General features: G+C 39.2%; 1 protein-coding gene across 3 annotated transcripts in view; it reads left to right on the top strand.

Moving 5' to 3' along the window:
* Positions 1-19175, top strand: part of URI1 (URI1 prefoldin like chaperone) — a 43753-nt gene that overhangs the window by 11324 nt on the left and 13254 nt on the right. For 2 of the 3 annotated variants that reach the window (XM_033156687.1, XM_033156688.1), the window contains exons 2-4: positions 5777-5811; positions 8866-8944; positions 10798-10933. In XM_033156687.1, the coding sequence (XP_033012578.1) occupies positions 5777-5811; positions 8866-8944; positions 10798-10933 (250 nt within the window). The remainder of the gene's footprint in view (positions 1-5776; positions 5812-8865; positions 8945-10797; positions 10934-19175) is intronic. The other variant, XM_033156689.1, reaches the window with a different exon arrangement.

Raw genomic sequence — 19175 nt, 5'->3', positions numbered from 1 at the left:
GGCTGTCCAACAAGCAAAGGATTTGACATTGGGCACCAAACTGAACTTATACCCGCAAAACAAGCTGTTAAACTAGTTGAAATTTATTTAGGACTCAATCACAAATTTCATTTGAAGTTATGGTTAGGTATTTTATGATCATGCACACCATGATAATTGGAGATCACTAATGGTCTCAGGAGTTTTAAATGGTTTTCTAAACCCACCCCACCAAATAACCCTGGCTATGTGTATAACACTATTTCAGTTTAAGTATGTCACAGACCAGGCTGGACTGTCGGGTACTGACTCTTGGATTCATGTTCCTCCTTCTAAGGCAATCTGTGCTTGAATCCATAGGAAAAGGTAGAATTTTAAAAAATCAAATAAATCACTTCATACATTTCAGCAAGTGTGGCTTTATGAGCCATTTTAAGGGAGGGAGGAACCCTGCCAGTCAGAATATAATTTATTATTGTGTCCATGCTACCATGATAGCTGATGGGTTGAGTAGAAATGTAGCTGCCATTTTCTTTGCTTTTTGCTATGTACTTTACCCATTGCTTTTTAATTTGCTCTTTATGTACGTCCTTGAGAGTGATAGCAGTGATAGTGTTAAGGCACTAAATGTGCTCAAAGCTGCAGTCCTATGAACACTTACCTTGGTGTAGGCCCTATTGAATTCAGTGGGATATGCATCACAGAAAATGTGTATAAAACAAAATAAAAAATAAAAAAATCATTCCAGTAGCACCTTAGAGACCAACTAAGTTTGTTCTTGTTGGTCTCTAAGGTGCTACTGGAAGGATTTTTTTTATTTTTTTGTACTTTTACCTAACTTGGGGTTTGGGTGGTTCTGCTTTAGCTATGTAAGGTTCCATGCTTGGTGAATGAACTCACTGTTAGTATAGAGGATAATCTTGCTTTAGCCTCTGCCTGCAATTTGTGTTTTCTACCAGGAAGTTGGATCTGCAGTTTCAACATAGTTGCCGAATCACGTGCCTTCAAGCTGCTTTACCAGTATTCCCCCCTCCCATACACACATCAAGTGATACTGAATTAGTTTATTGCTATAGATCATGTGCTTTGCATGCAAAAGACCCATGGTTCAATCTTGGTACCGGGAAGGAGTCCTGTCTGGAGAGCCACCACCAATCACTCTGTCACTGACCTAGATGAACCATTCTTCTGTCTTGGTAGAAAGACAACCTCCTATGATGGGGCTGGGGCATATTTTTCTTCCGACTCTGCTCTTCCATATACCTTTATGGGAAATATCAAAAGGAAGAATATGAAATTTAAAATAGATTGGTGTTGCTGATTTTTGTCTTAAGGGTCTAAGGGTTGATGAAAACAGCATATGTCCATGTGCTTTTCTACTGATGGCCCATTTTTTCTTCCAAGGAAAAAAAAATACTAAAAAAAATAATCAAAAAAGCATATGCTTCCAATTTACATATTTACTAATTAAAAAAAGCTTCCTGGAAACATTAAGCAGACTATCTTGAGTAACCTTTAACATTGTAGCTAATGGATATCGCCTGGAAATTTTCATAGAAGGTCTTCTAAATAATGTAAATGATTATGAATATGTAACTAGTTAATATGCAGCTACGAAAGGATTATCATGTAGAGGTTAATGAACACGCTGCACTTCACGGTTTGCAGGGCTTTTGCTTTTGTGCCTTTAGCTCACTTCATGCTTGGAAAGTCATGCATTGGGAATGGAAAGCTTCCTGTTTCCCTTTCTGGAAATGGGGCACTTGAGCTGGAACTTTCTTAAAAGGTTTCATAAACATTTTTAGTGTTGTTCAATGCCAACACTTGCCAAACCTTTTCATTATACAGCCCATAACAGTAGTAGTAGTAATGGCAGTATTTATGTAGCATATTATTCACATACATTATTATAGTAATGCTTATTACGGTCCTGTAAGGTAGGCCAGTGTTACTACCCCCATAATGCTGATAAATCAACCAGTTCATTCATGCTGTGAATATACTTTGAGTTTCATGGAATCATAGAATTGTAGAGTTTGATGGAACCCCGAGGGTTATCTAGTCCAACCCCCTGCAATGCAGGAATCATACATGACAGATGGCCATCCAACCTCTGTTTAAAATCCTGCTAGGAAGGAGAGTCCACCACCTCTTCTGAGAGTCTTTTCCATTGTAAAGAAGCTCTTACTGTCAGAAAGTTCTTCCTGATATTTAGTTGGGATCACCACTGTAGCAAGAAAAAGCCACTCTAGCAAGAAAACATTACTGTGTGCTCCCATGTGGCTGAGCTGATTCAGTGTAGTGGGAGGAAGAGGAGAAACAGGCAGGGTAGGGAGGAAGGGCCATAGCTCACTAGCAGAGCTTCCATCCCGCATGCAGAATGTCCCAGGCTCAGTCCCCAATGGCATCTCCAGGTGAGGCTGCGAGAGACTCCTGCCTGAATCCCTGCAGAGCCACTGCCAGTCAGTGGCAACAGTATTTCTCAAACCTGGGTTTGTATGCTACCTACTTTCTGATTTCTTCATGCACTTTGATTCTGTCCCTTACTTTCTGATTCTGAATTTAGTTTGCCGTAAGTGTTGTTCACCCTAGTTCCCCCTCCATCCAAATCTGAAACCACAATTTGTGCACTAGCTATGGCAAACTATGGTTTGTGGTAACCATTGTTTGCATAGTTTGGATGTTGTGGTTGACTATATGGAAGAAGTTATGGTGAATCACTAAGAGAGAGAGAGGAGGAAATGCATAAACCTATAATCCATCTACAGGATGTCTGAAATGGAGTCAGTGGCTTGCAACTGAGGCGAGATTTGAACCAGCAACCTCCTAGATTGTTGTTTATTATCTTGGCAACAATGCTAGACCAACCAATGAGCTACAACAGCTCTTATCTGAGGACATTAAATTCTTATTTTGATTTATTCTGCTGGAGGTAATGAATAGTTGCCTCATTCTTTTCCAAAAAAACTATTAAGGAACTCTGATTTTAGAAGGGGGAAAATTAAATACAGTAGAACACATCTATGTCAGCTACATTTGTTTTCAGATACGCAATTTTTATAGCGTATGGCATAGAATAGGATGATTCTTCCTGCCTCTTCATGTACAAAAATGACAAGTTTACAACAAATTGATGGGATTTTATGAAAGTAATATTGCTTTACATTTTTAAGTGGATTGTGCAAACTTCACTCAGGCTGAGTCTACAATCTACCTTGGAGTATCTGAATATAAGCCAAATCTTCATAGTTTTGCCAAGCCCCATCAGTCCCTCTTTACAAAGAAACTATCTGCACCTGTGCTTTCATGGAACATTGAAGATAAAACATTATTTTTCTGGCAAATGTTCCCAGTAGTTGCTTTCACATGTTAGCTTGTTTGTGGGTACATGAGAAACAAATATTTGTAAAGATTATTTGTTAAACCCTATATTCAGATTGGAAATAAGTATGAGTTACTTTATTAAGTTCCTTCTACATGCAGAGTTTTCACAATCCTCAGAGTAAAATTGGTATATGTTTACTTAAGATCATACAGTCTGTTGTCCATAGAGCTATTTGCATATATGCAAACCCTTCTGCTCCCTAGCTGGGGCACTCTGTATTTCCTCTACTGAACATACCTTCTTTTTACTGCTTTGGATTCTGGAGCATTTCTTACCTTATGAAGAAGCATTTTGGGAGTGGAGGTACAAGAACTGTGGTGGAAAGAAGGAGATTCAGAGTGCTGAAGAGTCCCTATCCATGTTCAGAAGTATCACCTGCAGTTCCTAACAGTTAGACAATAGTTGAGGGAGCTATTCTGTACCTGTAACTTCCCTCTGGGTGAGAATACAGTGGAACCTCAGTTTTCGAATGTAATACGTTCCAGAATTCCATTCGACTTCCGAAACGTTTGAAAACTGAAAGCAGAAGCCTCAGTTCAGTAGGGAAACTCAAAATGGAAGCTGCGTTGGATGTTTGGGTTCCGAATAACATTGGAAAACCAGAGCATTTACTTCTGGGTTTTCGGCATTCGGAAACTGAAACGTTTGAAAACAGAGCCATTCGAGAACCGAGGTTTGACTGTAGCAGTTTGGGGGATGGGGAAAATTATTTTTGTGGGGGCTGGGGGAAAGAGTAAATCCCCTGCTTACATGTTGTGGCCCCATTCCTGATTGTGTCTTTAGATGCATGCACACATTTTAAGGGGCCAAATACCTTTCAGCACAACTGATTACCTATTGTTTCTCATATGTTGCATATAGTCTTACCAACTTCCTTCAAAGTTGTATTTATGTTGTGCAGATAGCTCATTTCCCATGAGCTCATGGTGTAATATTTTGTACTTGAGAAAGTGCTGCTGTCACCATTATGTGAGACAGGTATTTATTAGATTGGGGTAGTCAATGTGGTGTACTCCAAATGTTAGGGACTACAACGCCAACCATCCCTGACCATTGGTCTTGCTAGCTGGACCTGATGGGGGTTGTTGTCCAAAACATCTGGCGGTTACTACATTGGCAACCCCTGTATTAGATAATGGCTCACTGACCAACAAGCATCATAACTCTGTCTCCTGTGTTCACATTGTTTTGTAAACTATTCAGAGGCAGTGCAGCTTTACACTGTTAACAATTTAAGTGTGGCTTTGTGTGTGCATTTAGCTTGATGAATACCAGAAACACTCTTCTCTCCTTCCACAAATGTGTCCCACTATCTTGAGAACAACTGGAACAGCTCTTATATATACCGTATATTCTGGCATATAAGACTACTTTTTAATCCAGGAAAATCTTCTCAAAAGTCGGGGGTCGTCTTATACGCCGGGTGGAGAATCTGCAGTCAAACTCAAACTCTATATTTTAACTGGAAAAGTTGGGGGTCGTCTTATACACCCAGTCGTCTTATACGCTGGAATATAAGGTACATTATACCTCCAAGATACAATAAAGGGAATGGTAAAACCCTCTCCTCCCATACCTTGTATATGTGAATAGATTCCTTTGTCACTATGAGGGAGTTTTGAACTCGGGTATTGTCATTAGTATTATTATTATTAGTGTTCAAAGCCCAGCATGTGTTTATCAGATTTGAATGCTTTAAAATGTTGGTAGTGTAAATAGTGGGATCTAAAACTTTCATGTGTTTGTGATTTTTTTATTGTTTAAATGGTGGCAAGAACCTGGCCTTCTAATGTATTTTGGATTAAATAATATTCCTCTTCCCAGAAGTCTGTAAATTGATGGATGTTATAATATTCACTTTTGTGTATGTGTATATATTATGTTTCTGAAATTGTAATCAAAGTTCACATTGTTTTTTATATGATTAATCAGATGTTTATTGCACCAGGGTGAAACTGAAGGTCAGATTACAGTTTAGAGTTGTATTAATGAAGAAAAATGTTTTTATGGGTGATTCTGTTTTAAACAAACAGCAAACATGCACTCCTCTTATAAATTATATTTGCTTTATTCTGCAAAGCATGTAACATTGAAAACAGATGTGTAGATTGTACAAAATACTGGTTTTATCTTGTATCATGTGTCATCTCGTCGTTATGGAGCATGCATTGTATCAAAATATGACTTGGGGAAGGTGTAATTTATTCTATGGTTATCAGTTTGGATTAGAGCATTGTGATAAAGTGGGCTGCTTAAGAACGACCATTCCCGCGCCTTTGCGCTGACAAATAAAAATGTATAGTGAGACGCCACCAGATCTGTAAAGCGTCTGCTCTAGTTTCTGAAACATTGAGTTTGCAGCTGTGTGCTTAGCCTTGTTTTTTCATGAACAGTTATCTGTTTTAATGACAGGTGGTCACTAGCTGCCAAGAAAAAATTCAGCACTGGTAAGTGAAAAATGTTTGCTTGCATGCCTAAAATACCAATAAAATACTCTATGTGTGTCTTTAGAAAAGTGCAGTGCATATAGTCTTTGGAAAATTGACCAAATTCAAATAATGCTATATTTTGGTACATAAATTTGATTTTGTCCTGGCTTATTGAAATGCACCCTCTGCATTTCTGTGATGCTCTAATGCACTATATAATCATACTTTAAATCTGCATGTCTCTTTAAAAAGACACACACTAATTCCCCCCTTTCCCCACCCATAGTAATCATATAGAAAGGCTTAAGTCTATAAATCCACAAAGCACAACTATATGTTTTTGTTTCTGTTCCAAGAAAGTTAAAGTGACAGTAAAGTGCAGTGTGGTTGGGCACTGAAATGGTCTTGGGAAGTATCCAAAACGTGTGTATAAGAAGAACTTTGAAAAATCAGGCCTGCAATTTATAAAGGGGTCCATTGGCTTCAAGATAGATAATGGCCTTTCCCTATTTTATCCAGTTGCAATGAAAATATATTAGTTTAAAGCCTTAGGTAAACGTGAGACTTCAGAGAGATTATTATCCCTTAAAATATTATCCCTGGCCTGTCTTTGTTGCTCATTTAATGTGATGCTTTTTTAGTTAATAGGAACCATCTTGGGTAAATGAAAGTTTCATATGAGTATCTGACAGGAAAAGGTATATTTAATGGTGAACGATTTTGTATGAGTTATAGAGAGATAACACTTGATCTTAACAGATACCAAATTATGCTACATCCATGCTGCGTTTACCAGGATTTTACGGAGAGAACAACAGGAGCCTTCTTGATTATTGTCTGCAGGGTTATTGCAAAATCACAGCAACTGCCCCTTTTAGTGGAGAGATTAAACTTTTGGTTATACACCATCAAGCATATAATATTTTAAATTTATTTTAAGAGGCTTTTTCTTCATGCCCGAAAGACCTCTGAGCAAATAATTTATAGTTCGTGTGTGTAATAAAATGTTTGGGTTTTTAAAAATAGTTTAAATGCACATAAGTTGCAAGCCATGGATAAGAAGATTGGGGAAAGAGGGGAATCAATGCCATCTTTACACCTCATCATATTAAATTGTGACTATTGGTTTGTAGAAAATGGTCTAAAACTATTATGCTTTGCTAATGTTTAAAATTCAGAAACCACATTAATTTCCAATAAGGTGGATATTATAGTGGTGCCCACTATAAAATAAAAAGATCTCTGAAAGAGTCACGTCCATTCAGAATTGACAGGGCTGAGCTAGATGGACCAATAGTGTGGCCTTCCATAAGGCAGCTTCCTCTGCTCCTTTCTAAAATTGGGTGCTTATCTGAATGTGCATCCCTATGCTGCACCAACTGGTTATGCATAGCTGCATGAAATGAGTTATATAGGATGAAAGTTGCCATGCAGTGCTATCAGGGAGTGGAATTGCTAATGTCAAGTGGCAAGGCAGGGGCATCACCATGGTTGCTTGGGCAAAGGAGATGTAGTCCCTTGTCTCCATCTCTCACTCAAAACAGTAGTGGATCATGGCAACGGATGCAAACAGGCAACCAAAACGCACAAGAAAGTGGAAGGTAGATGAGTTTTGCAAATATTTTGACATACACAGCCAGAAACATTCTCAGGATAAAATATTGCTATAAAATATTTTGAAAAGCACTTTCAAAACAACAATTTAAAAGGTCCCCACATATTCCTCTATATGGTAAGGGGACCTTGTTCACACATGCAGGCATAGCACTGCTACTGTGACTCTTGTGCAACTTACCACTCCCATCCCTTTCAGGTATTCAGTTCTAAGTTTTGTAATAATGTAATAATTTTGTAACAATGTACCCATAATACCCATAGGGACGCGAGTGGCGCTGTGGGTTAAACCACAGAGCCTAGGGCTTGCCGATAAGAAGGTGAGCTCCCGTTGCTCAGTCCCTGCTCCTGCCAACCTAGCAGTTCAAAAGCACGGTGCAAGTAGATAAATAGGTACCGCTATGCCAGGAAGGTAAACGGCGTTTCCGTGCACTGCTCTGGTTTGCCAGAAGTGGCTTAGTGTTGCTGGCCACATGACCTGGAAGCTGTACGCCGGCTCCCTCGGCCAGTAAAGCGAGATGAGCACCGCAACCCCAGAGTCGTCTGCGACTGGACCTAACGATCAGGGGTCCCTTTACCTTTACCTTTACCCATAGTTTTACAGATGGAGTGTCACAGATCTGATTTCCTGGGAATGTCTGATTCTTTGTTGTGTTGGTTAAGGCCTTATCATTATCTGCTTGTTTCTTCCCTCAGACTAGTAACATGGGTGGTCAGTTTATTTATTTTATTTGTTTAAAATATTTATAAGTAGGGAAGCACGAGTATAGAGTAAGGAATCTATTGACCTGATAGGCACTGTGCCCAGCACCCATCCGCAAAGCTATGGCTCAAGGTAAATGGTTTTAGTTGAATGGGCTAAGCATCTTCTTTTCACTACTGTGATCATGCCAGGCAAAGAGAACAGTTGCACAAAATGAAGACCTTTTATCTCTTCCCTGCACAAACCCCTTTAAAATTCATTTGTAATTCTATTGATTTAAACATCAAACCTCCGAAACAGCCAGATATGCCATCCTTAAGAAATGAGTCCAAAATCACAAATGACAAGTCTCTCTGTCTCTCGAGATATAAATACATCTACTCAGAAGTAAATCCTATTGAATTCAGTAGGGTTTACTCCCAGGTAAATGGGAATAGGATTGCCACCCAATAGAACTTGGTCTTATGCTATCATATTTAAGATAGCTATCTTACAAGAATCATTTTCCCTGCATGGACAATGTGCATTTGTGGTATTGTTCACATTATTTTCACACACCCATTTTATAATAGGGAATTTAGTAATGCCTTGAAAGTATTCACAACAGGGTCCATTTTTGCATTCTCTGAACCATGGCAATTTCTCTCTCTGCTTTTATATTCAAACCCCAACTGAAAAGTAATTAGCAAAGTTATGTACCTTGTTCTTAAAGTCTGTTGGGATTGAAAATAACATGGTTTGAATTCTGCCAACAGGAAGAAGGTGGAGAGTGACTATGAAGCTCTTCAGGAACGACTTGGCACATTGCCTGACAAACTCTCTTATGATATCATGGTAGGTACTATTTAGTTCAGTGGAATTATAGGCAGCCCTTTTTATTATGGCCCACTGCAGATAGCATTGCACAAACTGCTAACCAGGAGTTGTCCTGTGGTTTGTACACTGCTTTTTTCCTTCTCCATTCCACACTCTTTCCCTTTCCATAGGCAGCCCTGGTACAATGCAACCATGGTTAGGGTTTGCAGACATAACATTGCACCACACTTAGCTCCAAGAAGGATTCAATTAGCCCATGAAGTGCTTGTGACCATCTAAAGGTTGTTAGATTTGGAACATCATATCTGTGCTAGAGCTATTTGCACTTGTTTTGGATTGGCTCTGACTGACCACTCCAACCCTTGCAAAGGTGGGGGACCAATTAGGTAAGGCGTTGTTCAGTTGGTGAAGAACTGTGACAGGGAATGCCCTCCCTAATGAGGTGTGTCAGTCTCCAGTCTCCCTCCCTATTAACTTTTAGAAGAAATTTGAAAACATTCCTGTCTACACAGACATTTGATGGTTGAAAGTTCTGTCCCTGTTCACCCTGAAATTACTAATTTGGGAGTATGTAATTGCTTTTAGGAGTCTTTAAACTGTTTTTTAAGAAATGTTTAAAGTATTTTAAAGAAGTTTTAATGAATTGTTTTAGTATTGACATGTTTGGTGCCCTGGGCTCCTTTTGTGGAAGGTGCAGGATCTGTTTAATAAATAAATAAATACAGTAATGAAGGTATTGTAGTTAGCAATGATTGATTATAGACAGTGTTTAAATGTATGTTTTCCTATTCTTGTCTTGTTTCTTGAAATCTATAATAAATTATAATCTCCAAATTTTTGACAGACGTACTAAGACAAAATCAAACACGTTTGATAGAGCCTGTTTATTTTATTGAAACCTATAATTAAATCTGCAATACATACTAATTTCCTGTGAGGTGGAGAAGCAAGCAAGCAATCGTATTTCCTGAGTTTTAAGTTGTGGGTATTGATTTGTATAAAAAGCTAGTTTTTGTGTCATGGAAACCAAAAGGATTATTTTCTTGTTCCTGTCCTGGTAAGATTTAAGAGTGATTGGTAGGACCCAGACCAATCCTTGCGGTTAAAGTCCAACCCTTACTCCTGACTTGATCTTGTCATCCACCTTCCAAGAGAGCAGTACATTGGATGTTGGTAGATCTGCATTAAAAGCTTTGCTCATATGAATCCATTTAAAAGTTAATTTTATGTCCAGTTTCTGAGAAACCAGTGTCTCTTCTAAGTGCCAGCTTTCTCGTGTGGAAAAGGTTGTTGGCTAAGTAGATGCTCCTGTAACTTCAAACATGCCTGGCTATGTTTTACTTCCACTGTTGGAGACATCATGCTTCTGAATGCCAGTTTTTGGGAATCACAATTATGGAGAGTGCTATTGCACTCAGCTCCTGCTTTCGGGCTTCCCATGGGCATCTGGTTGGTCATTGTGAGAACAGAACTAAATGGGCAGTTGGCCTGATCCAACAGGCTCTTACTATGCTCTTATGTCTGAACATGATTGGCTCCCTAGACCTGACTTTGTAAGTTTGAGCAGACTCTACATTTGTTGTGCAGTTGATCTGTGGATCTTGGTGCCAAATGATGTGAGGGTAGCTAATCATAAAACATGAATAGAAAAATAATTAGACATTCATGAAAGCTAGGGATAAATTAACACTGTCATTGATTAATTAAAATCTTACATTATACCATGACTGCCAATTGGTATCCTGAAGCTTTAAGACTGCCAGCAAGCTCACGTACTAGCCATTGATGAGATATAGGACTGGATGTTTCTTAGTATTGCACAAGGTAGACTTCCTTTCATTTTCTTTACCATTGCTTTGTTCCTCTGACAGGTACCTTTTGGTCCCCTTGCTTTCATGCCAGGAAGACTGGTTCACACTAATGAGATCACAGTTCTTCTTGGAGACAACTGGTTTGCAAAATGTTCAGCAAAGCAGGCCAGCAGTCTAGTGGAGCACAGAAAAAAACGTAAGTATCTTACTAAGATCGTGAAAATCTCTCATGTTGAGGTGTGGTTCAAAAAAGGTCTAAATGAAAAGTTTAAAAAGGAGTGCTTTATTATGTTAACATGTAACAAATTAAAATAAAAGAACTTCAACTTTGCAAATTACTGCATAATCAAACTTCAGAGTGTGCACATCAGAATGAACTTATGATGCAATGCTTCAAATGAAATCATGAAATGGCAATACTGATTGCATTAAAATATAGTATTGCAATACTTCTCAACTGTAAATTACAGTAGGCAGCCTTCAGTACAAATATTGGCATAGTCATAGAATCATAGAATTGTAGAATTGGAACCGACCCCAAGGGCCATCTATTCCAATCCCTTGCAATGCAGAAATCACAGTTAAAGAATCCCTGACAGATGGCCATCCAAGCTATGCTTAAAAATCTCAAGTGAAGGAGAGTCTACCACCTTTCGAGGTAGTCTATTCCATTGTCAAACAGCTTTTACCATCAGAAAGTTAATAATCTTTCTGGTAATTTGAATCCCTTGGTTTGGTTGCTCCCCTCTGGAGCAGCAGAAAATGAGCTTTCTCCATCTTCTATGTGACAGTGCTTTAGATATTTGAAGATAGCTCTTGTGTCACCTCTCAGTCCTCTCTTGTCCAGGCTAAACATATTCACCGCCATCAACCATTTTCCAGACCCTTTATCACCTTGGTCTCCTTTCTCTGCACAAAATTGACTGGTGTAAAATGAAGGATCATGAAATAGAATTTTTATATTGTCTGTTTTCATTTATTATTTATTATACTGCTTCTGTGTGTTATGTATGGTTGGGGGCATTCTAGATTGTTTTAATTTTTGTAGGACATCTTGGTTCTCCTCTTAAAGAAAAGCTGCATTGAAATGTATTTTTTTTTAATTCACCCATAAATAAACTCATTCTAGGCAGATAAAAGTTTGATCTCTTCATCCTGAATTTGATCCTTTGTCTCTCAAAGAATTGTTCATTGTTAACATTCTCTTCTTTTAAGACGCAGTCTATAGACTATAAGAATTATGAGGCTTTATAATGGTTTTATAACAGTATTAAGGGCACAACCTATACTGAAAACACACCGGCTAACAGAAAAACAGAATTTGTGAAAGCCCTGCTGTGCTGGCAGAACTTGAGATGTACCACTAGCATGAATGATACACAGGCTGAACAGCTAAAATGGGATGGAATTATAGGTAGAACATGGATAGTACAAGGATGGAACATTTTCATTGTATCCTATTTATCTTCAATCTTATCATCAGATGTCCAGAAAGCTGCAGCTTAGATGGTGAGAGGTGCCTCTTTGCAAGCACATAACATCCCAGTGCAATCAGATCTGCATAGCTGCTGCTTAACTACCTAACCAGCTTTAAGGTTCTGCTACTTCCATATAAAGCCCTAAACAGCCCTGGGCCAGGTTACCTGAAAGACCTGGACTTTCCCTCCATTGCTTGGTAAGGGCACTAATGGAACTTGTTAATTTTGCCATAGCCTGGTGGTTATTGGCTTGTGGTAACACAGAGGAGGACTTGTTCACTGGCCGCACCAATGTTGTGAAATGTTCTTTGTGCTAAAAGATACCTCAGTATTGGCATTCGGCCAACTCTTGAAGACACACCTGTTTAGATAAGCATCCACTGATCTGAGCCTCTTTCTTTTATTGCTGTTTCAACTGGTCCTAATTGTTGTGCTGTTCTAATTGGCTTGTTTTATTGTACATTTTAACTGTGGGTGTTTATTTTAATGTTTTGATGGAATTCTTTTATTGTGTTTTTAAATTGATTGTTTCTATTTTTGTAATCGCTTTTATATTTGTAAACTGCTTAGAAGCTTCTGTGGCAATTATAACAGTTTATACCAACAATAATAGTTTATACCAGCCCTGGTGCAAATAGTCTGGGAGGACGAATGGGAAAAAGCTATCCTGCTTCCTGGCCTCAACGTTGCATAGAATATGCATAGGATTGCATAGGATAACGCAGCACCCAGTGACAGCACATTGCCACCTGTATATAAACCCCACAAAGGGAAGTGACTACACAGATGATAAGGTACACAGCATGGAGCTATGTATCTCTGGCTCCATGTTGTACGCACTTGGAGCTCCAAGGGTCATTTCTGATGATAGGGAACTATGCAGAAAACATACTTCACAGTAAACAACTGGCCTCAGAACACAAAGGGAAACTTAAGCACATTGCAAACACTTTTCTTCTTAGAACCTCAGCATGCCATTGCAAAAGATGTGTGGGTGTCAGGATGAAGCACACCACACAGGTAAGAAAGGGACCATGTCTTGCCCCTTTGACATGTTTGAAAATAGCATCTTCTGAACTTTCTCCTCTAACATTCTCCCCTCCCCCGGCAACCATGGGAAGTTAGTGCCTCCACACCAGGGGAGTCACTTGGTGACACACACAGGTAAGCTCTCTGTTGGTACAGGCCAGGTGATCCAGTCCACCCATTGCCACTGTTGGTCAGTCGTTAACACCTTTGCTGTGCAGGCTCACAGCCCTGGTGCATGGAGCTGAACCCAGTGTCCACTACAACCCATGGGGAGGAAGGAAACAGACATCAACACTGGCAGAGCCTCAGGTGATCCTATTCACTTTTCTCTCTGATTTCCTACTATGTAGACAAAAAACTACTGCCCATCCAGGTTCAGGGACTATGTGCTTCAGCTGCTGTTTCTCAGTACTCTCTCTCTATTTCCTGCTTCACTCTCCGTAGATATCTCTCCATGTCCCATTCTGTGCTGACCACGAGGGAGTCATCCCACGTAAGACCAGCAGCAGTGACCAAAATGCTCCCCGCTCCATGAGATCATTAGCTCACTTGCTCTAGACAGCTTTTACACCCTTACAAACCCTGTGACACAGAGTTGCACAATTGGTTAAAGAGTCCCCAGCATGGGTTGGTGCTATCAAAAACACTGTACTTGCTGTACTGCTGTCTCAAGCCCTTATCCAAGGTACACATCTTGCTGGAGTGACTAGCCAACAATCCCACACATGTTGTCTTTTCCTTTCAGGAGATCCTCCGTCCCAGATGCTTTCCAGTAAATGCTTTAATATTGCCACATGTGGTATTGCTTTGTTGCTAGGGAGTGGTAGGTAGGCCCCCGGGATGGAAGTGGAGTGTTTAGACAACACTGGGGAGGGAAGCCTAGTAATAGATTTGGTGACAGCGTCCCCTCTGCTGTCTGATAACTCAGGTTCCCTTGACTGTGAGGGGGCAGACCTCTCTGAGAGCAAGGTCCAGGGTGAGAACTTGGGGGGACTGGTTGGTAGTGTTAAGAGCCACCTGAGTGACTTATGCTGATGGCAGGTGATACTGGGGTGAGAGTTGTAAAAGCAATATACGTCAATGCTGTGTGTTTCCTGGAGGGTGAGGGTGAGGCATTTACAGATCTGCTGATTTGATACTGTATTAGTTATAGATGCACCTGAACTCTGTCTAGTTTGAATGTCCGGAATTGTAAGCTTATACAATTGTAAGTGAATGAGCAGGGCAGGACTTGTTTGACCTGCTGGAAGGCTTTCTGGAAGCATCTGTTTGGCCACTGTAAATCAGGATTCTAGGCTACGTGGACAGCAGGGCTCTTTGTATGTTCTTAGCTGCCCACCTCTACTTGCCCATCTCTCACGTAATGGAACTTTCCATTTATTGTAATGTGTGAAAGTTGGCTCACCTTTGGGTAAAACTTGCTTACATTTCACTAAAAAGAAAACTCCAAATGTCATATAAGCCCAGATGATGATGATGATGACAATTGAAGGAACTAGTCCACTGCAAATGAAAAGAAACAAAAAACCAGAAAGCTTTTAAAAAGTGTATGCATTACTGCATGCATATATGCCCCCCACGTGTGTGTGTGTGTGTGTGTGTGTGTGTGTATGATATGAGAGAGAGAGAGAGAAACTGCTTCTAAAGGGACAAATAAATCATCCTTGGTGCATTCAGAAACATGTAAACTCTCCATAATATCCAAAAAGGAATATTTGTTCCTTTGATTCTTGACACAGAGTGGAGCTCTGATATAATGCCTGATCAAAACAGAAGGGTGCTAGCAAATAATCTTTCAAAGCTACAAATCATACTTGCAAATTGTATTTGTTCTCAGTATCTAATTATAATCTATTAGGTAAATACTGCTTTTAATATTCCTCAAATGTATACTGAAGACCCCCAACAAAAGCTTTGTTAAAACCCAGATAAAGTTACTTAGGTGCCAAATCCTCCTACACAATCCCTTAAAAGCAAGAAAATAACAAGTTGCATTAAAGGAAACTTCTTTACTGTGCCTTAACACCCACATGTCAAATTAACAGCTCTTGCTGATGACTTAGTACCTCCACCACGTGTTGCCCTCCACCTCCAACATATTAGGGTAAACAATTCTCTCATTACATTTTTTCCAACTCTCACTGAAGACCACAATTGCATCTCCAGCCAAAAGCTGCATTAGCATGTTTTTACACTATACATTGTGCCTTGACGATGTGTGTGGTGAGTTCTCTTTTGTGCAGTATAATGGCATGACTGAGGACGGTTTATTCTCAAAATACCAGCTGCATAAGAAAATTATAAAATAGAAGCTATAAGATATTCACACTAAATATTTCTGATGGAGGAAATTCATACAATTCAAGTTTTTCCTCCAACGCTCTGTAATGTCTCTTTAATTCACTTTGCAGATAGGTCTTCTATATTCAGAAGGAAAGAATCAAGCAAGCAAAACCAGCCCAGTTTTCTTAAACAATTTCTGTATCAGATTTAACTACTGCAGTTATTAACTAATTGAGATCTGATATGGGTGCTATTTATTTATTTAAGGAATTTACACCCTGTTTTTCAAGTTTTCAAGGGACGCATTGTTTCTTTTTTTTTCCAATAATGATTTTTTATTTGCATACTTTAAGGTTTCCACACACAATTCCAACAACTCAAATACAACAAACAACAGTAAAAAAAACCTTAATCGTGGTGGACTAATCAAAAGACTTGAGTTTTAATTCCACAGACTGAAAATTATAGATTATAGGCCGACTATGTTTGACTATTGATCAAAGTGGTATAACAATTTTAGATTTTTGTCTTCTTTTTTACAGTTTTTCATTACTCTTCCAACCACTGTGCTCACCTCGTCAGGCCACTGAATTGAATCTGATTCCAAACAATATGACGAGACAGTGCTCTGGACTCTTTCACAGGGTCTGTATATTAGCAGAAGCAGGTTCAGCATGCAAATGAGTTTAAGAGAAACAGTGACTAGCTACTGTCTTATAACCATTATCAAACAACATTTCCTTCTTAATTAGATATGTATCTGTGAAGCCAAATGTTTGTAATACAGATCTCATGCAGTGGGACTGAACATGTTGGGTTGACCTTTAGGGTCCTGTGAATCAGGCAGGCCATGCGAAGCAGGAACACAGTTGGGTTGTGGATATTTCAGCACTGTGAAGTGAACTCTGCTGCTTGATGTATACATGAGTTCAGTAGAAGCCTAGAGACTGTGACACATTTCTTTCGTCATTGCTTTCATAATTCATTAGTAACCTTAAACAAAAAGGCATCAGTGTCCTGCCAATGCTGCAGTTTTTCTGCTATGTGAAATTAATTAATTAAACTAATTGATTTTTAAGCATTGTTTCTCATCTGTGAGGCTAAGCTGCTTGTTTTCTTTGCTGGCTTTCCAAAACATTGCAGAGCCAACAGAATCCACCTGAAAGCCAGGCCACTGTTTTCCAAGATTATCAAAGGTGACAAAATCAGACAACAGTCTTCAGTGCAGTCTTTTAAAAAAGATTTTACGTAGTTTCAACATCAGTATCAGAAGAGGAAAGCACTTTGAAGACTCGCTCACTGGCTCTTGGACTTGCTTTATTTACTGATAGCATCACTGTTAGAATTTTGGCATTCTTGATCTCCTCCTCCTCCTCCTCCTCCTCCTCAAATGGCAACTGCTGGGACTCCCAACTCCAATGGAGGCCATAGCAGTGTGGGAGGAATTATCTGTTTTTTGAATCTCACTCCACTAGTGGGGCTGCTATTTGTCTCTTGGGAGGTGAGGTTGGCATACAAGTACCCTGCCATACAGTACCCGTGTCCCCACCCCCCACCCCACCCACCCACATGAGGCAAATAGCAGCTCAGATTGAGCTGTGATTGAGAAAGCCATGTGGGGAAAAGAATTAACCCCATTCCCTGTGCTCTGACCCCATCTGAATTGAAGACCACTCCATGAATGCCTCTGCCATTTTAAATAAGCCCCTGGATCTACTGATGGCATATTTTATGCATGATTGTCCAGTTACAAGTTGACTTAAATGCCATTCTGCACACAGAAAGAAGCAACAGTCCTAAAATTATAGACTGTACCACTTCAGACAGGAGTGTGGAAAGTGGGAGTCATCATTTGTTCTATGCTCCCCCACATGCTGTAGTACATGTGGAAATATTCAGAAATATGACATACTCACCCCACTGCATTCAAAAGTAGTACAGTGTACAGTCCTGAATTCTACAATTTAATTCTTCCTATTGTGCAGTAACTTCAGTCCTACATAGATTTGTATTTGCATTAGTGTTGTTCAGAGCAAATAAACATCAGGCAGCTATGATCTGTAGTTCTGTTACATTGTAACGTAGGACAAAAATATTTTGTTTCATGCAGCTTTGGTTGTGACATCCCAATTCTTAAAATGTGAATGAAACCTAAACAGTACTTGCTATCTTGAACCTGTGCACGTGGACAAGTGATTATGGATTCCAGTAATCTGCTGCTGTTTGCGTGAGACTGGGCATTTCTGCCATTATGGCCTCTCTATCTTTGACATCCTAAATAGTTGCTCTTCCAACGTTTTTCAGTATTTTTTTCTTTGGAGTTAAAATGTATAGCCTTGTTAAATACAAAGAGCAATTTGAATAAATACCTTGGCTTCTTTACATGTTCTGACAGCCTGTAACAATTCCTGACTCTTGACATACTATAAACAGACCTATTTGATAAGCTAAACGTTTCAGAATTTGATTTCTGTTTACCTTAAATCACTAATATCAAGTGGTGCTGTATTCAAGTGGTGTCTTGGTTAGCTTTCTATTTTACTTGACAAAGTTTTGTGAAACTGATTTCCATATTCATTTTTTAAATGAGATTTTGGTTTCCCAAAGAATAGTACCCCCATTCTTTATAACTGCTTCTTAACCTTGACAAACAGACATGCAGAGTGATCTTTTAGGGTTGAATTGTTTCCAGCATTGATTTTGCATATAACTTGAAGGGCATGTTTTCACATGCTTTTGGTTTGCCAGACAACTGGTATAGACATGTTTTGGTATGAGGGGATAATGGTGGTTAAATACATCTGCTCTAAGATGTCTCTGTGAAGTATTGTGTCTGGATTACGCCATTTTTCTCCGTAAGCGGCTCCATGGATTGTGTTCAAATGAGTAGTTAAGAATCAGCAACCTCTACTTAATTAATCAAACAGATAATTTATCTTTTTATAAAGATTAGTCTAGCCGGGTTTTAAGTAATTGCTGACTTGTGCAGCCATTATCTCCAAGATTAGGAGTCTCTGCTAACAGTGGTTTATGTGAACAATTGTCTTTAAGAAAAAAATTTCCAAGATTAATTTTTTGGGTTTGGGAGCATACCTAGTGGGGCTTTTTACTTTACCACTCATGACAGGCCCATCTACCATGCTACAAACTGGTTTTAAGCTTCCCTAATATTACATAAGCAGTTTCTGATACAAGCGGTGTAACTTGGAAAGGGGGAGGGATTTTAAAGCCACACTGGGCATGTAGAAGTACCTATGCACTTTGTGTTAGCTTTAGCTTTTCATTGGTTTTCCTTGTTTTCATTTATCTCACTTTTAGTGGAACTGTATTATTTGCATTTATTAGTAGGCATCAATATTGGGATCTGCATTTAGAGGTGGTTCTGGATTTAACAAAAACCTAGACTTAATGAATATCTTTACAAAACTGACAATGAGACACACTGAGTTCCAGTGAAGGTGTACATGTGGCAGCTGGCGGGGCAGGAATTGATTTTTAGGAACCTTTTTAGGAATCCTCAGCTTATCCTTCATTCTCACCTGAGGATATGGTCAAGCTCTTAACTCTGAAATTCTTAGTAAGCTAAACTATGTCTTACCAAGACACCACAAAATTGTGGGCTCCCAGACATAATAGTTTTGACTTCCT

Source organism: Lacerta agilis, chromosome 8 (assembly GCF_009819535.1).
Source record: "Lacerta agilis isolate rLacAgi1 chromosome 8, rLacAgi1.pri, whole genome shotgun sequence".
Taxonomy (NCBI): Eukaryota; Metazoa; Chordata; class Lepidosauria; order Squamata; family Lacertidae; genus Lacerta; species Lacerta agilis.
Note: the sequence above shows the minus strand (reverse complement) of the source record. Positions and strands in the feature narration are given on the sequence as shown.